The 17,846-nt window shown below is 43.7% G+C and overlaps 1 protein-coding gene and 5 non-coding genes across 7 annotated transcripts; all 6 read right to left on the minus strand.

Moving 5' to 3' along the window:
* Window positions 1-3,602: 3,602 nt before the first annotated feature.
* On the minus strand, window positions 3,603-9,836 carry LOC124031505 (60S ribosomal protein L4-B). 2 transcript variants are annotated; one of them, XM_046342812.1, is made up of 10 exons: window positions 9,689-9,836; window positions 8,901-9,072; window positions 8,582-8,688; window positions 7,968-8,106; window positions 7,444-7,568; window positions 7,114-7,243; window positions 6,546-6,702; window positions 4,974-5,057; window positions 4,353-4,473; window positions 3,603-3,773 (listed from the first exon to the last, which is right to left on the minus strand). In XM_046342812.1, exons 1-10 carry the CDS (start codon window positions 9,689-9,691, stop codon window positions 3,672-3,674), a joined length of 1,140 nt encoding a protein of 379 aa, XP_046198768.1. In that variant the 5' UTR covers window positions 9,692-9,836; the 3' UTR covers window positions 3,603-3,671. The 2 variants fall into 2 exon arrangements, with proteins under 2 accessions (XP_046198768.1, XP_046198777.1); XM_046342821.1 differs by lacking the exon at window positions 9,689-9,836 and adding an exon at window positions 9,458-9,682.
* On the minus strand, window positions 5,169-5,236 carry LOC124048772. Its single transcript, XR_006841299.1, has one exon. It is a non-coding gene; the product is annotated as a small nucleolar RNA SNORD18 (small nucleolar RNA).
* Window positions 7,310-7,377, minus strand: LOC124048763. Its single transcript, XR_006841295.1, has one exon. It is a non-coding gene; the product is annotated as a small nucleolar RNA SNORD18 (small nucleolar RNA).
* On the minus strand, window positions 8,248-8,346 carry LOC124048780. Its single transcript, XR_006841302.1, has one exon. It is a non-coding gene; the product is annotated as a small nucleolar RNA SNORD16 (small nucleolar RNA).
* Window positions 8,768-8,836, minus strand: LOC124048768. The gene has a single exon (XR_006841297.1). It is a non-coding gene; the product is annotated as a small nucleolar RNA SNORD18 (small nucleolar RNA).
* LOC124048776 lies at window positions 9,204-9,302 on the minus strand. The gene has a single exon (XR_006841300.1). It is a non-coding gene; the product is annotated as a small nucleolar RNA SNORD16 (small nucleolar RNA).
* Window positions 9,837-17,846: the final 8,010 nt, after the last annotated feature.

Raw genomic sequence — 17,846 nt, forward strand, 5'->3', positions numbered from 1 at the left:
TAGAAGGTGATATTTGCCTCTATAGAACAGAATAGGGGACTGAGTCACTGGCTTACTGGTGCTCTTCCATGCCATCCATAGGAGGGGTGAGTCACTTGAGTGGGTTGAGTCACTGATGTGATCTTCCTGTCTGGGTTGGCGCCCCACCTTGGGTTGTGCCGTGGCGGAGATCGTTGTGGGCTATACTCGGCCTCGTCTCAGGATGGTAAGTTGGTGGTTGAAGATATCCCTCTAGTGGTGTGGGGGCTGTGCTTTGGTAAAGTGGGTGGGGTTATATCCTGCCTGTTTGGCCCTGTCCGTGTATCGTCGGACGGAGCCACAGTGTCTCCTGACCCCTCCTGTCTCAGCCTCCAGTATTTATGCTGCAGTAGTTTATGTGTCGGGGGGGCTAGGGTCAGTTTGTTATATCTGGAGTATTTATCCTGTCTTATCCGGTGTCCTGTGTGAATTTAAGTATGCTCCCTCTAACTCTCTCTCTTTTCACCCTTTCCTCAGAGGACCTAAGCCCCGGACCATGCCGCAGGACTACCTGGCCTGATGATTCCTTGCTGTCCCCAGTCCACCTGGCCCTAGGACCATGCCTCAGGTGCCTTAACCATTGGTCCATTGAGCCAGTGAGCCACTTAGTTAAAATTTCAAAGAAACACCTGCAAGAAACAAACAAACACTGAATAAAATAAATGCCTCCTATTATCAAGGATAAATTGCTTGCATGGCAAAGGAGAGCCACAAGATCAGAGGCTACTGACTTAAAACAAGTCTGGAGAAAAATGTAACAATGAACACATGATTTCATGAACACAGCCGTGGTGAAACAGAGGTTATTGGTTTGAATAGGCCTAATCTTCACGTACTGTATAACAATATAACCTCAAATATTTGAGTGACGATAGAGTGAGTGTCATTGATGTGTATAATCCTGTGTCTACTGGTCTGTCACCAACTCAACCCATAACGCACATTAGGGCAGTACCACTATAATCCACTAGGTGTCTCGCTTCTCCACACTCGACCATGCTGTGCAGTACCACTATAATCCACTAGGTGTCTTGCTTCTCCACACTCGACCATGCTCTGCAGTACCACTATAATCCACCAGGTGTCAGGCTTCTCCACAATCAACCATGCTGTCCGGTGTAAATAACAGAAGACACTCATCTAGTCTGCAGTGTTCTTATATCTGATTATCTTACACAAAGTCAGAGCAAATGATTCAGTGTTAATGATTTAGTTAATCAAAAGGAGCTGGATTGAATTGTTCATGACAGACAGCGTTAGGAAACACTGGATAATTAATTTAACCAGGCAAGTCAGTTAAAAGAACAATTTATTATTTACACTGATGGCCTACCGGGGAACAGTGGGATAACTGCATTGTTCAGGGGCAGAACGAGAGATTTTTACCTTGCCAGCTCGGGGATTCGATCTAACAGCCTTTTGGTTACTGGCCCAATACTACCTGCCGCCCCAGGTAGCCTAGTGGATTGATTAAACAAGTGGAAGACTGACCGACAGGACGCAGAACAGAAGGAAGCCCAAATGAATTAAACTCAACCCGGTCCCCGCTGGGAACAGTCAACAGAACCTTTGCTACAGAGTGAGTATCTAGAAACTTACCAAGCAGAATCATGGTTACATTGACAACATGGAGATATTGGTCAGAAAATATATCTCAATGCAGGGATGGGGTTTGCTACTGTACTCTACATTTTTGCAGTATTTCAATCTTCTTGATATATCATTGTGGATAAAGGTCAATAGTACAGTTGCATATCACATCCCTGCATCGAAGTACGTTTTCCAAACAATTTGTTGGGCAAGTAACCGAAGAATCTGTCATTCTGCCCGTGCAAGGCAGTTAACCCATTGTTCCCCGGGCATAGAAGACGTGGGTGTCATTAAGGCAACCCTCCACTCCTCTCCGATTCAGAGAGGTTGGGTTAAATGCAGAAGACACATTTCAGTAATCTGCATTCAGTTGTACAACGGACTTGCTATCCCCCTTTCCCAATATCTTGCTCTGGCTCCATGGTGTCTTAATGAAACGATGATTGTGTTCAGACTCCAGTACAGCTCAGTGTAAAGAAGCGTAATGGTAGGGTTGGAATCTGCTGGCTACTACAAACTAAATCTACAGATTTATATGGATGTGGGAAATGTATATAATGAACAATAAAACACATGTAAAGTTCATGAGCTGAAATAAAAGATTCCAGACATGTTCCTTAAGTACAAAAAGCTTATTTCTAAAAATGTTGAGCACAAATTTGTTTACATTGCTGTTAGTGAGCATTTCTCCTTTGCCAAAATAATCCACCTAGATTAGGGCCCAATGGAATTATTTAGGTCCTTAAATTAATTGTAACTTGGTAGAAGTTTAGAAATGGTTTATTTTTGTCTGTGTATAATATATACTTAATTGTTGTTTTACTCTATAGATAACATGTACAAGTCAATCCAAGAACAGCAAAGGACCTTGTGAAGATGCTGGAGGAAACTGGTATAAGTATCTATATCCACAGTAAAACGAGTCCTATATCAACATGACCTGAAAGGCCGCTCAGCAAGGAAGAAGCCACTGCTCCAAAACCACCATAAAAAAGCCAGAGGTTTGCAACTGCACATGGGGACAAAGATCGTACTTTTTGGTCTGATGAAAAAAAAATAGAACTGTTTGGCCATGACTATCGTTATGTTTGGAGGAGAAAGGGGGAGGATTGCAAGCCGAAAAACACCATCCCAACCGTGAAGCACGGGGGTGGCAGCATCATGTTGCGGGGGTGCTTTGCTGCAGGAGGGACTGGTGCACTTCAAAATAGATGGCATCACAGCAGTCAGAAACTAATGTGTATTGAAGCAACATCTCAAGACATCAGTCAAGAAGTCAAAACATGGTCGCAAATCGGGCTTTCAAATGGACAATGACCTCAAGCATACTGCGAAAGCTGTGGCAAAATGGCTTAAGGGCCACAAAGTCAAGGTAGTTGAGTGGCCATCATAAAGCCCTGACCTCAATCCTATAGAATACGTGTGGGCAGAACTGAAAAAGCGTGTGCGAGCAAGGAGGCCTACAAACCTGACTCAGTTACACCAGCTCTGTCAGGAGGAATGAGCCAAAATTCACCCAACTTATTGTGGGAAGCTTGTGGAAGGCGCACCAAAACGTTTGACCCAAGTTAAACAATTTAAAGGCAATGCTACCAATTACTAATTGAGTGTATGTAAACTTCTGACCCACTGGGAACGTGATGAAAGAAATTGAAGCTGAAATAATTCTCTACTATTATTCTGACATTTCACATTCTTAAAACAAACTGGTGATCCTAACTGACCTAAATCAGGGAATCTTTACTAGGATTAAATGTCAGGAATTGTGAAACAGAGTTGAAATGTATTGGGCTAAGGTGTATGCAAACTTCCTACTTAAACTGTAGCTAGGGGTACAGGTGCTTTAATAAGCGCATGTAAAATAATGTTAATAAATGAGGCATTTTAACTGAAAGCATTGCATGGTTGCTTTCAATTAACAGAAGGTAGCACTCGTTCATTTTAAGGGTCCCTGACGGGCCAAATCCAGGAGTTATCAAGACTGCAGAAATAAATGGTTTTTCTACATATTTTATTTGAAACCATCTCCGAACCCCAAAGTCTGTTAGAAGAGACGAGCTGCTCTATGCCTTGGCCGGGGCCGCCTTGGCCGCCTTGGACGGGGCCGCCTTGGCCGGGGCCGCCTTGGCCAGCTTCTTCTTAGGCTTCAGCATCTTGGCCTTGATCTGGGAAGAAAGAGCAGGAAGGTAATGTTTAGTGTTAAACTGTTTATCATCTACTTCACTTGCTTTGGCAATTTTTAAACATGTTTCCTATGCCAATAAAGCTCTTAAATTGAATTGAGAGCGCAGGGGCCGCGGGAGAGAGACTTGTCATTAGGACAATATAGGATATTGATGAAGGGGTGGGTCAATTTAAATGTATGAATGGAGGTGATTGTATTTATTTAACTAGGCAAACCAGAAGCAGAGATTTGCTGATCCGGAAGGTTGTTCTACTAGTACTCCTATGTCACATCGTTTAGGTGCAATGGGGAGTATTTCACAGGCTGCAGTTCAGAACTTCAGCTAGATATCACGATTCAGAAACAGGCAAAAGTGGAAGCTCCGTGTAGAATTAAATAGCTCATTCTGTTACTCACCACTCCCACACTACAAACATTGATAATTTGGAGTGGTTTCACCACAGATTAAGCCTAGACTAAGACTCCAGGAGTATGCCCAATGGTTAACCAGTTTTCCCTATTATACAGGCCTTCAAATGCAACTGAGAGCCCTAGTCGGCCATTTTGGTGTTCTACTCACAGCCGGGTCATGCAGCAGGATGGCTTGACGTCTGGCCGTCTTGGCGTAGGGGTTCAGCTTCATCATTATTCTCAGGTTCTTCAGGGGGTTCTTCTTCAGGACTCTGCGCCTGATCTTCTTGCTGTGAGGAGGCCAGACAGGTTCAGGAGGGGATCAAATCTAGCAGCATTGAGTGAACCTTCATGTTGTTAATGGTAACATTACCAAATGGAACACTTTGTTACACAGTGCACTACTTTAGACCTGAGCCCAATTGGCCCCGATCAACAGTAGTGCATTATGGGGAACGGGTCATTCGGGAATAGCTCAGGACTTCCATTCAAATCAGGATTCAGAAACACGGACCTGAAGTGGTGGTCCTGTAGCTCAGTTGGTAGAGCATGGCGCTTGTAACGCCAGGGAAGTGGGTTCAATCCCCGGGACCACCCATACGTAGAATGTATGCACACATGACTGTAAGTCGCTTTGGATAAAAGCGTCTGCTAAATGGCATATATTATTATTTATTATTATTATATTAAGTGGAACCTCATCAAGGCTTCATGTCACAATGGAGGATAATGCAACAACATACTAGAGTACCCATAATGCTCTGCACAATAGAAAGTGAGCAGGGCTTACTTTGGTGCACGAAGTGCTTTCTGGATCTCCTCACTCTTCAGAATCCTGCTCAGATCTGTGTTGGTCATCTTGTGCATGGGCAGACTGGAGGTGGGACAGACAGAGACATGACAGACGTCAGAATACAACTGGCAGTACCTTTAAGGTTGGGGGGGGGGGGGGGGTTTAGCAACAGACCATTAGAGCATTTCATTAAAACTCAGAACTTCTGGTAGATATCAGGATTCAGAAACACGGACCGAAGTGGAAGCTCATCACTGTAGAAATTAAATAGCTCTCAAATCTGTTACTAACCAACACACTAAAGGCCAACACATCGCTGTTGACCCGGACAAGCACACCTGATTCAGCTAAAGTAACCAAGCCCGCAGAGTTGAATCAGGCACGTTTGTTCAGTGCTACACGCTAAAAAAAGTGCTTTGTTGGGGGGTTCTGGAGGACTGAGCTGGGGTAACACTACAACATGATGCCCAACTGCTTAACATCACTAACTAGTTGAAACGACAAACTTCAATTTTCAACAAACTGGTAAGTTAAGGCCCAATAGTAAGTACACCCCATACACCAGGAGATCTTAGGACATTACCAAGTCAGAACTGCCGATAGCCCACACCGCTCGGAAGCTACCGAACCCCACTGAGGAAAGGGGATGTTCTACGAACCACACGAGACTCGTCTGACGGAACCAGTGACAGATTATTTATAACTATGAAGGCAATTTACCCCAAAAAGGATTTGCGTTAAAAATATAACAGTCATTCCACTATCCCAACAAACAATATTCTATTACTTGGGAGAGTATTCTTTAGAGACAAAGTATTTTAACAAAGACAACTACATTCAACAGTTTTAATGAGTGAATCTCATTAAAGACAACCATAGCCTACACACATTTACAGTAGCTGGTTGTTATTGTACGTCAAAGCTACGTTACAGTCAGAGGCTCCTCCATGTGTAACAAGTGAAGTGGGAGATGTCTAATCAATACAACAAAATGACTGAATTGGGTTGGCTCAATGAGGAGTCGGCTACAATGATCCAACCAACAGGTCAGCCGTTTCATACTTAGTGGTTATAGACAAAGACTGAGAGCGCAGTAAAATAGCTTCAATTAGCCGTGATACTGTAGCTAGCTTTAGAACGACTTGATTCAGTCAAGACAGGCAGGACCACATGGTACGGTAGACAAACTGACGTTACAAGCTGCGGCAGCAACTAGTGCTACTTCCCCTGTCCCGGGCCCCTGCTCCGCCCCTCTCCTGAGGGCAGGACGCCACACAGCCCGCTCCACCCCACCCACCTAGCCTGACCAACACGGTTCACAGCCACATTCATGTTATCTAATTATTTATTTTGATGATTATATTGACATTTAGTAAAACATTTCTTTAGTGTGTTCCTGTAAAATTCAGTCCCAGTGGACATTGTCGCGTCACCTAACGCTAGTAGTAGCTCAACCTTGATAGGCTAGACTGGTTTAAGTAACCTGGTCAAATTTCTATCAAATCAACAGAACTCCACAAGAGCAGAGTCCAATTAGGATTAGGCCCACGTAACCCTCGTTTTACTGACTTGTAGTCCACCTTGAGAGAGGCAGATTTGCGCCAGGTCCCGTAGAGCTGGTCCAGCTTACGGAAGGCGGATTCGGTCCAGATACAGAAGCGCCCGACATGACCACCAGGGGCGAGCCTCAGCAGGTTCAGCTTGTTCACATTCTGTAGGGTGATGCCTGGTAGAGGGATGGGATGACAGTTGCATTTTAGTATTGAGAAGAGGCACTTAAGAGACATTAAAAAAAAAAAAAATTTAAACACTCGGAACTCCATTTTCTACACAGTGGCATCTACAGGGAGACAGTTTCCTTTGAAAAGAAGAGGGTCGACATTGGTCATTTCGAGTGGCTCTTTAGTACAGAAGAACATTCGCCATTATCCTTTTACAGAAAACCCCTATCCATTATTCATGTTTTGTTGTAATGAAAAATGTTTTTTCAAATCATGGCAAAAAAAAGGACAACTGATAATGAAGTTTCAGAACACTGAAATCATTGTGTTCAGAAACACGGACCAGAGCCCCCCCCCCCCCCCCCCAGGGTCCCCTCCTTGCCCCCTCCCCAGGGTCCCCTCTAGCCAGTACATACCAGGGATGTTTCTGAAGGCCTTGGTAACACCTTGGTCCTGGTTGTAGATGATGCACGGTCCTTTGCGCTGGATACGCCTGCGATTCCTCATCTTACCTTTGCCAGCTCGCATGCGTTGTGATGCGTACACCTGCACACACACACCCAGGGGACACATTAATCTCATCCAAGGACACTCAATTCCACGATCACACCACGGCTCAGGACTTCCATTCAAATCAGGATTCAGAAACACGGACCTGAAGTGGAACCTCATCATTGCCTCATGGTCACTCAGAAGAGGAAGAAGGAACACTGACCAGTGAGACAGTATTAACTAGCTATATGGACCTTTTTGATGTCGTTCCAGGCTTTGAGTTTCTTCAGCAGCAGCACGGCCTCTTTAGTCTTCTTGTAACCCTCCACTTTATCATCAACTACCAGGGGAACCTCTGGGATCTCCTCAATGCGGTGTCCTGGAGGAGGGGAGGCCCTGTAGTTAGAGACTTACAGCCACCTAGCTCCACAAGTAGCATCTTGTGAAGGGAGCGAGACACTGAAGTTGGGGGATCAAAAGTGGCAGCATCGTCACCCTACACCTCCAGTGCCATTGAAAATAAGAAATTGTTCTTAACTGACTTGCCTAGTTAAATTAAAAGGTAAAAATATATCATCTCTGAGGAAGCGGAAAGGGGGCCCCTTGCCAAAATCCTGAACTCTTTAAGAGCCTGTGATTTCTTAAATACACAACAGGCATCTAGCAACAAGAGTCTTACCTAAAAAATGAGACCTTGTATAAAGGTTAAATAGATATTTACACTGGTAAGAAGACTAAGCTATGCAGTGAGTACAACAGAGCACGGTTGGCGGCATACCTTTGGACATGACAAGTGCGGGCAGGGCGGAGGCGGCCAGGGCAGAGCATATGGCGTAACGCTTCTGGGTAGTGTTGATCCTGCGATGCCAGCGGCGCCACGTCTTGGTGGGTGCAAACATGCGACCTCCACGACACATCTACAGTCAGAGGGGTCAAGGAACGTCTAAACAAAGCATTAAGATAGCTACATTAAGTCGCGGGTTTATCAACACTAAGTGGTCTTTAGTCTAGGACTAGTCTGTGTCTCAGATACCGGCCCTAAATGAATTTAGGTGCGTTGCTCAGACTCTATGTTCGTCAGCCACTTGTGCCAGCATACGACATCAGGCATAATGTCACTGTTCAGAGTGTAGGACGCAAATTACACCATCACTGCAAGGCGCTTGAATGTCTAGCATTACCACCAGGGCTTTGTTCATTAGGCAACAAACAGATGAACACTAAAACAGAGGTGCCACCTGTACTTGTACAATCAGAAACTGATTAACTCAAATTAACAGAAACAAAGTCACAATGAGCCATAATGAACAGAACCCCAGTAGCACATTTGTACCCGATGGACGTGGCAAGATTAATAGGAAATGTTTAATTTAGTCTGTCAGAGAAGGATACATTTCCGAAGGCTCCCTGGCCGGAGCGGTGGGTACCACCTCCCCTCACACGAGGAATACGAGCCACGGCTCGGCCTGTACCCCAGGACTCCGCACTTGTCTGATGACCTGGAACCCAGAGTGCATTAGAACCTGTCCTCTATACACACCAAAATAGGCTGCTATTGGTTTTATGGTACAGACAAAGCCCTTCAGTACTTCTAGTATAATCACTGTTTTCAGAAACACGGACCGAAGTGGAAACTAATCATTAAAGCTTGCAACCTGTCTCCAAAAAGCCATGTTTATTTGATTGAATACATGCTTAAATAGTCACTCACCGGCCAGTTTGCTGACAGCATAGGGCTGACGGTTGTTCTTGCGCATGTTGGTGTGTACAAAGTTGACAATGTCCGGGCGGATGGGAGCCTTGAACACGGCAGGCATAACGACATTTTTGCCTGAACTCTCTCCTTTCTCGGAGTAGATAGAGATTAACGGCCGGGCACAAGCCTGAGGAAGACAAAGGGCAGGGAAATCTGATAAATCTTGCAGGTTACAATGTACCCAATCGCATGTTGATAGTTAAACATTTCAGATGGGACTGTTGGTTAACTTTGGCTAATATAGCTAGTTTGCAATCTTGCTCAGATTCAGCTGTCGTCATTCACTTGCGCCAGCATTTGACAGTAGGCATCTGTCGACTGATCGCAAAGTAGGACGCAAATTACACCATCATAGCAAGTAAATGTAGTTAAGTACTGCAATATATTAAAAGTAAAATAACGACAATGGCATGTTTGTAGGTAGCACACCTGGCAAAGGTCTAACTGAGGTTTACTAAGTACATATTCAGAACAGTTTAATGAAGAAAGGTATACTGGTATACGAATCTCACCTATAATTGAGCAAACCCGGCCTGTGGTTGCAAGGAAAGTACCTGTGACTTGGCTAGAACCGTGCCCATCCAAAATGTCGCCTCGTGTCAGCTTCGACATGGAATGAGTTAAATGGCATTTCCTTGTAAAGATTGTAGCGAGACAAGTGTTCGGTTTGCGACTATACCCTGCTCACTAACGCTGACGCCAAATGGTATATACAATTGAAACAGATTAGCTGGGATTCTCACCATTTTTATATTTATGTTTCGGCTCCCCGAGAACCACGCTCCTCACTCAATGGAAGATACAGTAGAAAAGGAAGTTGGCAATGCAACTCACGCGATATATGCTTCCGACGTCGTCACACTTCCGGCAACTTAAACGTTAAATAAATGCAATACTATAGAGGCAAATGTTTCTATTCTAAGTCAATATAGATTTCTCCAGTTAAATACTGATATTGAAATACTATACAACGGCGAAAACAACTTATAAATGGGACAATCTAGGTCTCTACTGTGCAATACGGCGGAGAAAACAAGGGTGGTGACCGGAATACTTTCACGATAATTATTTATTTTTCATAATTAAATGTAGTTACCACATGTTCCAAAATACTTATTTTGTCTTAAGAGGAAAATAGTTATTGATACAAATAAAAAATAAATTGTGTTCGTTGTGCTGACTGATATCATGACGTTAAATAGTCACTGGCTGTTTTCGCGCCAACATCAACTGAAATCGTCAACTGCCATCACCGTTTTCCAACTTTTATTTAGGATTTTCAGACTTAAAAACATATTTTTATGTATTTAACTATGCTAACTATCTACCTAATGAAATGTGCTAGAGGATAATCAACAATGCTTTACAGTTAAAAAAAAAAGAGTATTCTTCGGTGAGGTAATGTCTTCAAATGTTTGTCTAGTAATCCATCTGTCTCTTCAATCTTTGCCTGTTATTGTTTTGTAACTAACACGCTTAGTTAGTTAACGTTTACTAACGACAGACATATGTATCTAGTTAGCAAGCTAACCAAATAAGCAATGTTTTAATGCGTTTGAATTCAGAAATCTTCAAGATGAATGCATATAATCCAGTATTTATGAGGAAGATATCCAGACACTGAGAGGGAATCCATCAACGTTACCTGACATCTACAGTGGCAACAGACCAGTCTTCATCTGTGAGAAAACTACCTGTTTTTGCTTGCTTTACTGAAGAGTTGCAATCAATCAATCCACCCTATTTATACAGATATTTCCATAATTAGTTTACATGTATATATCCAGCCAAGCATCACCATGTCCTGAGACGTCTTAGTGTCCAGTTCAAGACAACTGGCAACTCAGAAATCTCCAACTTCAGTGCGTTCAAGACAACTGGCAACTCAAAACAAACGAGCTCCATTTGGGAAAAATCGTTTTGAATGGTCATGCAACTCGGAATTCCAAGTCAGGAACTCGGCCTCTTTCTAGAGCTATGAAACCCCATTTTCCAACCCAGGTTGGGCTGGCCTTGGTGGGCTGCAGATTATGCGTGTTGAAGCTATGTGGTCTGCAAATCTCATGGTATGTCCGCGTTACCTGTAGATGTTTGTTGGTCTCATGTATTGAGTGAGTCAGTAGCTCTGGTCCATGGCGTCAGTATGCTATGCACATACACGTTGGCACACTATCTCTGGTCCAATGCGTTATGTTAACCACTGTTGCTTGTGCAGCTAGCTAGTCATCGTTCCACATCCTGTCTGATCTCATATGTCTTGCAGCATCTGTGGCTTGAGAAGGTATCTGCTAGAGCTAGAGCCTATTGCCCCTGTCTTCTCTCCAGCCCCCCTCCATGTAGGCTGTGTTATTATGTCTCTAGGAGAGGACAGTAGTTATGTTAGTAGGCTGTGTTATTATGTCTCTAGGAGAGGACAGTAGTTATGTTAGTAGGCTGTGTTATTATGTCTCTAGGAGAGGACAGTAGATAGTTATGTTAGTAGGCTGTGTTATTATGTCTCTAGGACAGTAGTTATGTTAGTAGGCTGTGTTATTATGTCTCTAGGAGAGGACAGTAGATATGTTAGTAGGCTGTGTTATTATGTCTCTAGGAGAGGACAGTAGTTATGTTAGTAACATTTAACATTTAAGTCATTTAGCAGACGCTCTTATCCAGAGCGACTTACAAATTGGTGCATTCACCTTATGACATCCAGTGGAACAGTCACTTTACATAGGCTGTGTTATTATGTCTCTAGGAGAGGACAGTAGATATGTTAGTAGGCTGTGTTATTATGTCTCTAGGAGAGGACAGTAGATATGTTAGTAGGCTGTGTTATTGTGTCTCTAGGAGAGGACAGTAGATATGTTAGTAGGCTGTGTTATTATGTCTCTAGGAGAGGACAGTAGATATGTTAGTAGGCTGTGTTATTATGTCTCTAGGAGAGGACAGTAGATAGTTATGTTAGTAGGCTGTGGTATTATGTCTCTAGGAGAGGACAGTAGATAGTTATGTTAGTAGGCTGTGTTATTATGTCTCTAGGAGAGGACAGTAGATATGTAGTAGGCCCTTCGGTCCTTCTGTAGCTCAGTTGGTAGAGCATGGCGCTTGTAACGCCAGGGTAGTGGGTTCGATCCCCGGGACCACCCATACGTAGAATGTATGCACACATGACTGTAAGTCGCTTTGGATAAAAGCGTCTGCTAAATGGCATATATTATTATATATATATTATTATTATTAAGTCGCTTTGGATAAAAGCGTCTGCTAAATGGCATATATATACATATATATAGTAGGCTGTGGTATTATGTCTCTAGGAGAGGACAGTAGATATGGTAGTAGGCTGTGTTATTATGTCTCTAGGAGAGGACAGTAGTTATGTTAGTAGGCTGTGTTATCATGTCTCTAGGAGAGGACAGTAGATATGTTAGTAGGCTGTGTTTTATGTCTCTAGGAGAGGACAGTAGATATGTTAGTAGGCTGTGTTATTATGTCTCTAGGAGAGGACAGTAGATAGTTATGTTAGTAGGCTGTGGTATTATGTCTCTAGGAGAGGACAGTAGATATGTTAGTAGGCTGTGGTATTATGTCTCTAGGAGAGGACAGTAGTTATTTTAGTAGGCTGTGGTATTATGTCTCTAGGAGAGGACAGTAGATAGTTATGTTAGTAGGCTGTGCTATTATGTCTCTAGGAGAGGACAGTAGATATGTTAGTAGGCTGTGTTATTATGTCTCTAGGAGAGGACAGTAGATATGTTAGTAGGCTGTGGTATTATGTCTCTAGGAGAGGACAGTAGTTATTTTAGTAGGCTGTGGTATTATGTCTCTAGGAGAGGACAGTAGATAGTTATGTTAGTAGGCTGTGCTATTATGTCTCTAGGAGAGGACAGTAGATATGTTAGTAGGCTGTGTTATTATGTCTCTAGGAGAGGACAGTAGATATGTTAGTAGGCTGTGTTATTATGTCTCTAGGAGAGGACAGTAGATATGTTAGTAGGCTGTGGTATTATGTCTCTAGGAGAGGACAGTAGATAGTTATGTTAGTAGGCTGTGGTATTATGTCTCTAGGAGAGGACAGTAGATAGTTATGTTAGTAGGCTGTGTTATCATGTCTCTAGGAGAGGACAGTAGATAGATATGTTAGTAGGCTGTGTTATTATGTCTCTAGGAGAGGACAGTAGTTATGTTAGTAGGCAGTGGTATTATGTCTCTAGGAGAGGACAGTAGTTATGTTAGTAGGCTGTGTTATTATGTCTCTAGGAGAGGACAGTAGATATGTTAGTAGGCTGTGTTATTATGTCTCTAGGAGAGGACAGTAGATATGTTAGTAGGCTGTGTTATTATGTCTCTAGGAGAGGACAGTAGATATGTTAGTAGGCTGTGTTATGTCTCTAGGAGAGGACAGTAGATAGTTATGTTAGTAGGCTGTGGTATTATGTCTCTAGGAGAGGACAGTAGATATGGTAGTAGGCTGTGGTATGTCTCTAGGAGAGGACAGTAGTTATGTTAGTAGGCTGTGTTATTATGTCTCTAGGAGAGGACAGTAGTTATGTTAGTAGGCTGTGTTATTATGTCTCTAGGAGAGGACAGTAGATAGTTATGTTAGTAGGCTGTGTTATTATGTCTCTAGGAGAGGACAGTAGATAGTTATGTTAGTAGGCTGTGTTATCATGAATTTAAAAAGAGGAAAAGTTCAAACACAGATAACCAGATAGACTGGAGTAGACATTTAGTTTAGATAGACTGGAGTAGACATTTAGTTTTGTGGGAGAAAAGTAAAATGAGAAGGATCATCTACCATCTTGGCATTAAGTTCTTTATTTAGAGAATCCTCATTATGTGTAGTGCTGCAGCCTCCCCTCACTGTCGTTATCACGGTCACATTACAGAGTCCTGCAGCCTCCCCTCACTGTCGTTATCACGGTCACATTACAGAGTCCTGCAGCCTCCCCTCACTGTCGTTATCACGGTCACATTACAGACTCCTGCAGCCTCCCCTCACTGTCGTTATCACGGTCACATTACAGAGTCCTGCAGCCTCCCCTCACTGTCGTTATCACGGTCACATTACAGAGTCCTGCAGCCTCCCCTCACTGTCGTTATCACGGTCACATTACAGACTCCTGCAGCCTCCCCTCACTGTCGTTATCACGGTCACATTAGACTCCTGCAGCCTCCCCTCACTGTCCTGAATGGAACCCTATTCCCTATATAGTGCACTACTTTAGACCAGAGCCCTATTGCACACTATTCCCTATATAGTGCACTACTTTAGACCAGAGCCCTATTGCACCCTGTTCCCTATATTGTGCACTACTTTAGACCAGAGCCCTATTGCACCCTGTTCCCTATATTGTGCACTACTTTAGACCAGAGCCCTATTGCACACTATTCCCTATATAGTGCACTACTTTTGACCAGAGCACTATGTGCCCTCGCTGGCCATTTGGGATGCTCTGTTAAATAGACATATGCAGGTCCTTTGGCCCTCTGGCTCCCACGGTTAGGGCCATTTCAATTCAGGAAGTAAAGTCATGCCTTTCTAATAAAGACCATTTGGAATTGAAATCTCAGTTCACTTTCTGAATTGAAGTGGGATTTCCCCCCACACCTGCGGTTTCCACAGCCACATATTCCTGTATAATACAATGTCACGATAACCCTAATTATCATGACTCTAATTTAAGGTTGGGTTTCAAATCACATTTTAAGTAGAGGAATAGTAGAACTAGGCAGGGTTTATGACTATCCAACTAACTGTAGAACAGTAAGCTACAAAGGGGTTACTGTGGCTACAACGGGGTTACTGTGGCTACAACGGGGTTACTGTGGCTACAACGGGGGTACTGTGGCTACAACTGGGTTACTGTGGCTACAACTGGGTTACTGTGGCTACAACGGGGTTACTGTGGCTACAACTGGGTTACTGGGGCAACAACTGGGTTACTGAGGCTACAACGGGGTTACTGTGGCTACAACTGGGTTACTGTGGCTACAACGGGGTTACTGTGGCTACAACAGGGTTACTGTGGCTACAACGGGGTTACTGTGGCTACAACTGGGTTACTGGGGCAACAACTGGGTTACTGGGGCAACAACTGGGTTACTGGGGCAACAACTGGGTTACTGCGGCAACAACTGGGTTACTGGGGCAACAACTGGGTTACTGGTGCTACAACTGGGTTACTGGGGTTACAACTGGGTTACTGGGGCTACAACTGGGTTACTGCGGCTACAACTGGGTTACTGGGGCAACAACTGGGTTACTGGGGCAACAACTGGGTTACTAGGGCAACACCTGGGTTACTGGTGCTACAACTGGGTTACTGGTGCTACAACTGGGTTACTGGGGCTACAACTGGGTTACTGGGGCTACAACTGGGTTACTGGGGCAACAGCTGGGCTACTGGGGCAACAACTGGGTTACTGGGGCAACACCTGGGTTACTGGTGCTACAACTGGGTTACTGGGGCAACAACTGGATTACTGGGGCAACAACTGGGTTACTGGGGCAACAACTGGGTTACTGGGGCTAGAACTGGGTTACTGCGGCAACAACTGGGTTACTGGGGCTAGAACTGGGTTACTGGGGCAACAACTGGGTTACTGGTGCTACAACTGGGTTACAACTGGGTTACTGCGGCAACAACTGGGTTACTGTGGCTACAACTGGGTTACTGTGGCTACAACTGGGTTACTGTGGCTACAACTGGGTTACTGTGGCTACAACTGGGTTACTGAGGCTACAACTGGGTTACTGAGGCTACAACTGGGTTACTGAGGCAACAACTGGGTTACTGGGGCAACAACTGAGTTACTGCTGCTAATGTTACGCACAAATATCATACTCTCAAGACTCTCATAACATCTCACAATTACAATAACGGGAGGTTAGCATATTTGTTGGGGGGATATTTGTGCGTCTAACTTTCTCACTCATCATTATTCACGATTCATTCAGGATTATCCTGAACCATGGTAACATCCACATTGATCTAGAAGTGTTTAGAAACATAGTGTTCTTATTGATGTTCAAAGTGACTCCAAAATGGCACAATACATTGTTCATCAGTCATTTCTATTTGGCACAACGATCTGAAACACAACCAAAACAAACAGCAAATGCATCCAACAACTTTGTAGAGTCACAAGCTTGATGTAGTCATTGTGTGCTATGAATATGGGACCAAGTACTAAACTTTTGACTATTTTAATACAGAAGTGAATTTGTCCCAATACTTTTGGGCCCCTAAAATGGGGGGACTATGTCCAAAAAGTACTGTAACTTCTAAACGGTTCACCTGAAATTAAAGCTGACAGTCTCTACTTTAACCCCATTGTATCATTTCAAATCCAAAGTGCCGGAGTACAGAGTCAAAGCAACAACAAAAATGTCACTGTCCCAATATTTTTTGAAGCTCACTGTATATACAATGCATTCCGAAGGTATTCAGACCCCTTTCATTTCCCCAAATTTCATTACGTTACAGCCTTATTCTAAAATGTATTAAATCGTTTTCCCCCCCTCAATCTACACACAATAGCCCATGATGACACAGCAAACACAGGCCTTTAGATTTATTAATTTAAAAATAAAAACGAAATATCACATTTTACGTAAGTATTCAGACCCTTTACTCAGTACTTTGTTGAAGCACCTTTGGCAGCGACTACAGCCTTAAGTCTTGGATATGACGCTACAAGCTTGGCTCACCTGTATTTGGGGAGTTCCTCCCATTCCTCTCTGCAGATCCTCTCAAGCTCTGTCAGGTTGAATGGGGAGTGTTGCTGCACAGCCTTTTTCAGGTCACTCCAGAGATGTTCGATCAGGCTGGGCCACGCTAGGACATTCAGAACCTTGGCCCCAGTCTGAGGTCCTGAGCACTCTGGAGCAGGTTTTCATCAAGGATCTCTCTGTACTTTGCTCCGTCCATCTTTCCCTCGATCCTGACTTCCAGTTCCTGCCACTGAAAAACATCCGCACAGCATGATGCTGCCACCACCATGCTTCACCGTAGGGATGGTGGCAGGTTTCCTCCAGACGTGACACTTGGCATTCAGGCCAAATAGTTCAACCTTGGTTTCACCAGATCAGAGAATCTTATTTCTCATGGTCTGAGTCCTTTAGGTGTTTTTTTTGGCAAACTCCAAACAGGTTCTCATGTGCCTTTTCCTGAGGAGTGGCTAACGTCTGACCACTAACATAAAGGCCTGATTGGTGGAGTGCTGCAGAGATGGTTGTGCTTCTGGAAGGTTCTCTAGGAAGAGTCTGGTGGTTCCAAACTTCTTCCATTTAAGAATGATGGAGGCCACTGTGTTCTTGGGGACCTTCAATACTGCAGACATTTGTTGGTACCCTTCCCCCAATCCTGTCTCAGAGATCTTCGGGCAATTCTTTGTCAACTTTGGGACCGTTAATATAATCCAAATCATGTCCAATCAATTTAATTTACCACAGGTGGACTCCAATCAGGTTGTAGAAACATCTCAAGAATGATCAATGGAAACAGGATGCACCTGAGCTCAATTTCGAGTTTCATAACAAAGGGTCTGAATACTTGTGTAAATAAGGTATTTCTGTTATTTTGAATACATTTGGAAACATTTAGAAAAATCTGTTTTCGCTTTGTAGAATAAATAAATAAATATTTTTTAGAATAAGGTTGTAACGTAAAAATAAATGTGGAAAAGGAGAAGGGGTCTGAATACTTTCCGAATGCACTGTATACACAGTGAACAAAACATTAGGAACACCTTCCTAATATTGAGGTGCGACCCCTTTTGCTCTCAGAACAGCCTCAATTCGTCGGGGCCCTGGACTCTACAAGGTGTGGAAAGCATTTCACATGGATGCTGGCCCATGTTGACTCCAATGCTTCCCACAGTTGTGTCAAGATGGCTGGAGGTCCTTTGTGTGGT

Source organism: Oncorhynchus gorbuscha, linkage group LG01, assembly GCF_021184085.1.
Source record: "Oncorhynchus gorbuscha isolate QuinsamMale2020 ecotype Even-year linkage group LG01, OgorEven_v1.0, whole genome shotgun sequence".
Classification (NCBI taxonomy): Eukaryota; Metazoa; Chordata; class Actinopteri; order Salmoniformes; family Salmonidae; genus Oncorhynchus; species Oncorhynchus gorbuscha.

Coding starts and splice junctions, on each gene's coding strand:
- LOC124031505 (XM_046342812.1), bottom strand. Junction 8,689..8,900: donor TGCTGTCAGCAAACTGGCCG/GTGAGTGACTAT, acceptor TCTGGGTTCCAG/GTCATCAGACAAGTGCGGAG. Junction 5,058..6,545: donor TCTCTCAAGGTGGACTACAA/GTCAGTAAAACG, acceptor TCCCACCTCCAG/TCTGCCCATGCACAAGATGA.